At 35.9% G+C, this 6,803-nt stretch overlaps 1 protein-coding gene across 1 annotated transcript; it reads left to right on the forward strand.

The window, feature by feature from the left end:
* Nucleotides 1-2,965: 2,965 nt before the first annotated feature.
* Nucleotides 2,966-4,819, forward strand: Prr32 (proline rich 32). The gene is made up of 2 exons (XM_052747004.1): nt 2,966-3,119; nt 3,890-4,819. Exons 1-2 carry the CDS (start codon nt 3,100-3,102, stop codon nt 4,719-4,721), a joined length of 852 nt encoding a protein of 283 aa, XP_052602964.1. The 5' UTR covers nt 2,966-3,099; the 3' UTR covers nt 4,722-4,819.
* The last annotated feature ends 1,984 nt before the right edge of the window (nt 4,820-6,803 follow it).

Genomic DNA, 6,803 nt, shown 5'->3' on the forward strand with positions numbered 1-6,803 from the left:
AGAGAAAGAGGCCATGAGTAACAGAAGGCCTTAAAGCATTTTTGCTTTTACAATGAAGCTGGCTTTTGGCAAACTATGAATTTTTATTATTCATTTGCAACTTCTCTGAGCAGTCATTAAAACAAATAATAGAAAAAGCATAAATGTTATGACTTATTATTCAAAACTCAATGGCTAGTTTAAGCAGCTTGATGGTTTTGTTCCTGTTTTTGTTTTCCTAAAGATAGACTGGAGATGATTCTAGGTTTTTATATTTATTATTTAAATTTAAATTAATAATTATATATATATATATATATATATATATATATATATATATATATATATATATATTGGTTTTTCGAGACAGGGTTTCTCTGTGTAGCTTTGCACCTTTCCTGGAACTCACTCTGTAGACCCGGCTGGCCTCGAACTCACAGAGATCTGTCTGCCTCTGCCTCCCGAGTGCTGGAATTAAAGGCATGCGCCACCACTGCCCAGCTTAAATTCATTTTTAAAATCTATTGCCTTTAAATATTCCATAATATGTAAGATTTTTACTAAGTGTATGGTTTACATCTATCTCTAGATGGTCCAAGTAGATATCTGCATTTCTTTTTGTATCTAATAGAAGCCTTAGTTAATATTTAAAATCTGAACTACAAAATTTTATAAGTCTCCTAACTCCTCCTTAGTTCATATTTGTTTTGTTCATGGGCTATATTTTACACATTTAATTAGATATATGCATATATATATACATATATATATACATATATACACATTTAATTAGATATATGCATATATATACATATATATACATATACATATATATATATGTATATATATATATATATCCTCTAATCTCACATATATTGTGTGGTAACTATTTTAGCTCACAATTATAGGATGGAAAAATCGATTTCCATTTTTGATTTATACAATGTAATTAATGTTATCATATTTTTATGCCACCTTTGAATTTATTCATGTATATTATTTATATTATAGATACAATTTTCCCTAGGAAAATTTGAAATGCATTGGAGTACTATGGATTATATGTTATTTATTTTATTATCCACATATAATACATTATTGAATACCTGGAATAAATACTCACTTTCGGTACGCATATAAACACCTTCTAAGGTATAATGTTAGTAATTACCTATGTAATTCAATTACCTAATGGATTTTGACAATTTTGAGGTGTCACAGCTTTGTCACTCTTCTCAGTCACTTGGTTTTATGTTATACTTTTCGTTCATGAAATCCAGTTAAGATGGTATGTTATTGAACAAGCGCTAAATGGTTTCCAGAATCTTTACTGTCATTATTCAGATAAAACATTGCAATCTCACATATATAAAGCATATATATAAATATGCCTTTCTAAGAATTAGTAAGCATTAAGAGTTACATTTTCCTCTGCATGATAACTGCTAAATAAAGTTTAAAATTCTATCACAATTACAATGCATATAATAAGTTTTCTTTTACATGAGGAGAAGGAGTAATTGAAGCTTAGTATAAACTGAAACTGTGAACCCCAAGATTTCTTAATATTAAACCATGCTTGGCAAGTGAACAGATTCCTCTGGGGAATGTGTTGGGAGCATGTCACTTTCATTTTTCAATGGTATAAAAGCATTCAATGGTATATATAGAAAGCGACAAGGCACCCTGGCAGGAACGTGTGGACTGAGAGACCCGAAAGGTCATTTCCATGATGAGTAACACTGCTTCCTAGCAGTGGTCATTCCTTTACAGTGGTATTGTGTACTTATTTTATTCTCCCTCTTATCTCCTTCGCACACACAAACCATATATATATAAAAATCAGAGCACATGATGTTTGAATGCCTTTTATCCTTCTGTAAGAAAAAATAAGGCATATATAACTTAAGAAATATAGCAGATATACTGATTTTGTGATAAAAAGAAGACAAGTTTCAAGGTCTAGCTGCACAGAGAGAATTTTAGATACAGTCTAAGTTTGTAACTGAAGAAGCAGTCTAAGTTTGTGGCATTAGCAATCTTTGTAATATTACAGCCTTTGTATTTTTGTAGCAATCATGTGTAGAAAAATGTCAGAAAATACAATCTAGGAAAGTATGTTTGGTGAAAGTCAAGGAGGCAGGTGATATTTATACTAGAAGAAGCAAAAGCACCACCTGTAAAAGAGTTGCAAGGCAAGATGTTATCAAATATTCACAAAACAATGCTACTTATTATAGCATTTATCCCATCTCCACACTTCAACACTTCTTTAGCTCCATTACAAGAAATACACAGTTGTACAGACACTATCTACAGGCACACTCAGATACACAGCTAATAAACTAGAAGACATTATGAGGCAAAGAACTATAAATTAGACAAAATCAAAAGCCACAATAATGCTTATGGGGGATTTTCATAGTGCCATTTTTGCTTTATTATCACACATGGACTATTTAACTCATTAATCTCTATTTCTCACAATATTAGTATGACTCCCCAAGCAGGGTGCTCAAATTGAAAAATAAGCATTGAACATAATACAAAGGAATAATAATTAACAAATACAATATGTGTTCACACATTGATGAGGATACTTAACAACTCTCCTCTATAAAGAATGTTCAGAAATAGTTTTGGACAAAAGATAATGCCTCACCAAACAAAACTAAACAAAAATATGTAAAATAAAATAAAATGAATACAATAAGAATTTTAAAAGAAGGAAAATAGATTATGCCCTCATGACTTTTAAATCCTGTTTAAAATGGTTTGTCTTTCCAAATGGTCTGCAGCACAGTTGATTTAGGAAATGTCTTTGGTGTCCAACTGTTACTGTGCCAAAACGTGTTCCACATTTAGCTTCAAAGGAGTATACAGATTTATCCCTTCCCCCCTCCCTGTTGTCTGCCTGCCTCCCTCCTTTGCCTAGCAACTGCCGACTTCACTAGTAGAACTCTGAGTGTAGAAAAAAGCAGTTGTTTCCTGCCTTCATTCCAGTTGCCAGACCTCTCTGAGGCAGAAGCAAGAATCAATTCTCCAGACTACTCGGCTGCTCTGGGTGTTCAACTTGTTTGCTCTACCACCTCATGAAGGTGATCTTGATCTTATTTTCACATGGCTTGTACTGAAATCGGGTAAGTGTGAAACTGAGTAACTCTCAGTTTAAATTTGAAAGCAAAAGACTATTTGAATGTTATTACTGTGTTACTTGGGCAGGGACAAGAGGGTCGAAAGTGGTATTGGTGGGGATCACAGGCAAAAGTAAAAGAAGGTGATTGTAGGCAAGAGTACTGATTTTAAGAGTACAAAACACTAATGATTTTAAATGTAAATGTGAAATGAGTTACAAAGCCCTAAACAGTAGAGCTAAGTCATGAGGAACTTATTATACTCTAACAGATTCTGATATAGGTTAAATGAAAAGTAAGTTTTAGTAAAATTTAGTTTGACTATGTGGTGCATCATAAAGAAACAGAATGCTTAAATAGAATCTTTGACTTCTGTGAAAGAATGTAATACCCTGGCCCTGGCCCCACTCCCTAGAGACTTCTCATAACATTCCTGCCAGAATCTGAATTCTGGGCTTAGTCGGTTAGCTGCTACTATTTTCTGTCAACTAGGAAACCAACTAGGGTATATAAGCACTTTTTACTACCTTTGACTGATAATCGAAAGGCACACAGCGCAGCTGTTGTTGGTGATCATGTAATCTGGTATTAAAGGGACTTCTGGTGATGTGGGGGGTGTCAGTAGGATAAGAAAGTATTTGCCAGACTACACAGAGGAAAAAAAAACCTGTAGTCCTTCATTCCATGTATGTTCCAGGAATTTAATCATGTGCTTGAAATATTTTCATGGAAATACATTTCCACTTTAATTAAATATTCATTTCTGTTTTTGTAAGGCTTGGAGGGCATAGCTGTTCATCCATAATGGTACCTGTGGACAAAAATGGAAGCAGGGAGACACACCATAATGTGCCACTTTGGTGTCTGAAGTGCATGCGGAAGGATGATGAAGATGATACAGAGTGCTGGGTCCGCCCTCGGGTCCCCCTGAGACCCCCCTTCACTGTGCCGATACCAGGAGCCTGCATTCTTGAAAATCCAAGAGTTCTGAGACACCCTTTTACACTAACACCTGCTATTGAGAAAGAGTCCCTAGCAACAGAAGTAAACAGCTTGGAGAGCCTGGAGAGCCAGAACAAGAAGGATCATGATTCTATTAATATGTCCCAGGAAATCTCTGGAAGCCCAATGGCACTGATTGTCGGAGGTCCAAGAGTTGTTAGTGCAGTTAGTGAGGGAACTGGCAATAGCTCAAAGCCATATATGCCTGTGCCTAGATCCCAAGGGTTCTTTCCACCAAGGGGCCCACAGTCACGAGGCCCTCGATATGTCCCCACACTTAGATCGGGGATAATGATGGAGGTGACTCCAGGAAATGGTAGAATGGCATACAATGGCATCCTGGCCCATGTTTCTTTCCCACTGGGAAGCCCAAGGCACCCTGTGGATAATTGGCAGCAGAGACCTCCTCTCCATTTGTCAACCAGTGTTTCAGGTTTACCTTGCTCTACTGCTTACTGCTTCATGCCACCTCAACCAACAGCGTTCAATCCAGTTCCTGTGATGCCTTCTCCCTTTGCTTCTCCCCTGAGATTTGGCCCTCCTCTGTTGCCTTATTTTTTTCCTTATAACACTGGAGCAATGCATCCTCCTCCATACTTAAACTAGAGTGTTTGGAATGAGTAAATGGGAAAGAAAAGGGTTGGGGGAAAAAGCTGAAACCTACTAATTTTTTCTTCATATATGAAATTCCCTACTCTCTTACATTTTAGCACTAATGTGCCTTTTGTGTTTAGAAATTTAATAAAGATTTGAAAATTTTAATTGTTGTGTCTTTTTTTAAATCCCAAACCATAGATTTTGTTTTCTATATTTCAGAAAATGAGTGCAGATATGTAACAGTGTTTCCTCCATAGCTCACTTGAATCATTACCACGGTTTGCTCCTGACTGCTTCTTCAATATGAATGTGAAAAGGAACAATTGTGACCTTGTTAGGCCAAGTGTAGAGTTAGTGATTTCTACATGCCTAAAGATAGGATAGCCGCTCAAAGTGAAATGAGCGCTTTAAGTTGTTTCACAGAGGCAGGCCGAAATCCACAAATGCATGAACCATAAAATGAGGCATGTGGGAAAATATATCCTGATCCTATCCAACTTCAATCTCCACTCTCCACTCTGCCTGGACAGAAAAAATCTAGCCAAAAACAAGAAGAGTCAGGCTAAGCAAGCATGAAATCATCAGGAAAGTGAGGATGGGAAAGACTTAGTGCAAAGATTCTGTTTGAAGCAGGCTCAGTCCTTCCAGTGTTCAGTTTTGCTAAGACAGTAAGATGCAGATGGTTTGATACACAAAATTCTGGGAAAAGCATTAGGGGGAATGGGCACAAGAATTTTCATCCTTTCTTAGAATAAGGGCTGTTACATGATCATAACTTTTAATTGCAAATGCAAGTATTTTACCTCTGTGTAGGAATTTTATTGAATATTGCTATATTTGCTATAGCATCAATATTATAAAGATAGACATGAAAATATACCAAAGCTATAATTTAGTATACTCCTTAGAAATATACCTTAAATTCTAGTGGTAGTGAATGCAATGACTAAATTGGAAATATTTCCAAAGAATACTTAAACTGAACATGTCTCATATGTGATATAGTAGCAAGAAGCTGGCATAAACTGCTGATCCAAAAGACACCTATTGGTAAGTAAAAACCATTCAGGTATTTTGAATACTAACACTAGGTTCTTTGCTATTGCAATCCCTCTAAAAGCATAAGGATTCCTGGTGTTTCTTTGTCTCCATTATAGGTCACACTAAATGTGCAGACTGCTGTGTAATGGTGAGCAGGAACATCTGTATGGTGTTTGATGGCTTTCCCTTCTCCCTGTTTATGTCTTGAAGCTGGCAGAATTCCATCAGTTCACTGTGTCCAGGTCAGCAGGAATATTCTGCAAATTGTTTGACAGCTGCTCACTATGAGGTAGCTTAGTCTCAGCATTCCAAGCACTTATTGAATTTTCAGGCTTATTGAGTAGGAGACTTGGGCATGCTTATTGTCATAAAAATATTTTTGAGCCAGATGTTAAAAGATATTTTGACAAGAAATCAAGTTGTTGTCTGAAAGCCAGTGCTGCCTCTCCAGAGATCTGCCAAACAGTGTGCTGAATGACAGCAGGCAAGGATCGCCTTTCCTTCTCAAAAGAAGTACCCTGGATACGTGCTCAAAAAGAGTCTGTGTGCAATTACAGCAATCTATGACAAATACACTGTAACAAGAACGCACCACAGAACAGTCCACTCTTTTTCAACTCTGTTCCCTCTCTTAACACTCTTTATGTGCTTATTATTCTCTATGTCATTTATGAACACTGAACCCATAGTAAGCGTCAAAGAATAACTATCAGCAAAATAAGGCATTGAGGTTTTATTTTTGCTTCTGCATTACAGGATAAATGTGTTTTCTTTAGTTTATTTAGAGCTCAGTGCCCACAAAACAGGCTTCAATGAATTCAACTATCAAATAAGCCTGGAGTTCTGTTCTCTCATGCAAGGAAAATAAAAATTTTTGCTTTTTTTTTTTCATGGCTTCTGTAAAGAATCCTGAGCCACATTGTTATCACGGTGAAAAAATTAAAACAGAAGAATTATCTTAAAATTGTAATTTCTAAATTATTGATTCATTCTGAGCCAATATTAATCCCATTGCAATATGAAAAGTACTCACAGTGTAACACAATTAAC

Source organism: Peromyscus californicus, unplaced genomic scaffold (genome assembly GCF_007827085.1).
Source record: "Peromyscus californicus insignis strain IS unplaced genomic scaffold, ASM782708v3 Scaffold_10__1_contigs__length_136768540, whole genome shotgun sequence".
In the NCBI taxonomy this organism is placed as follows: Eukaryota; Metazoa; Chordata; class Mammalia; order Rodentia; family Cricetidae; genus Peromyscus; species Peromyscus californicus.

Coding starts and splice junctions, on each gene's coding strand:
- Prr32 (XM_052747004.1), top strand. CDS start 3,100: ATGGCTTGTACTGAAATCGG. Junction 3,120..3,889: donor ATGGCTTGTACTGAAATCGG/GTAAGTGTGAAA, acceptor TGTTTTTGTAAG/GCTTGGAGGGCATAGCTGTT.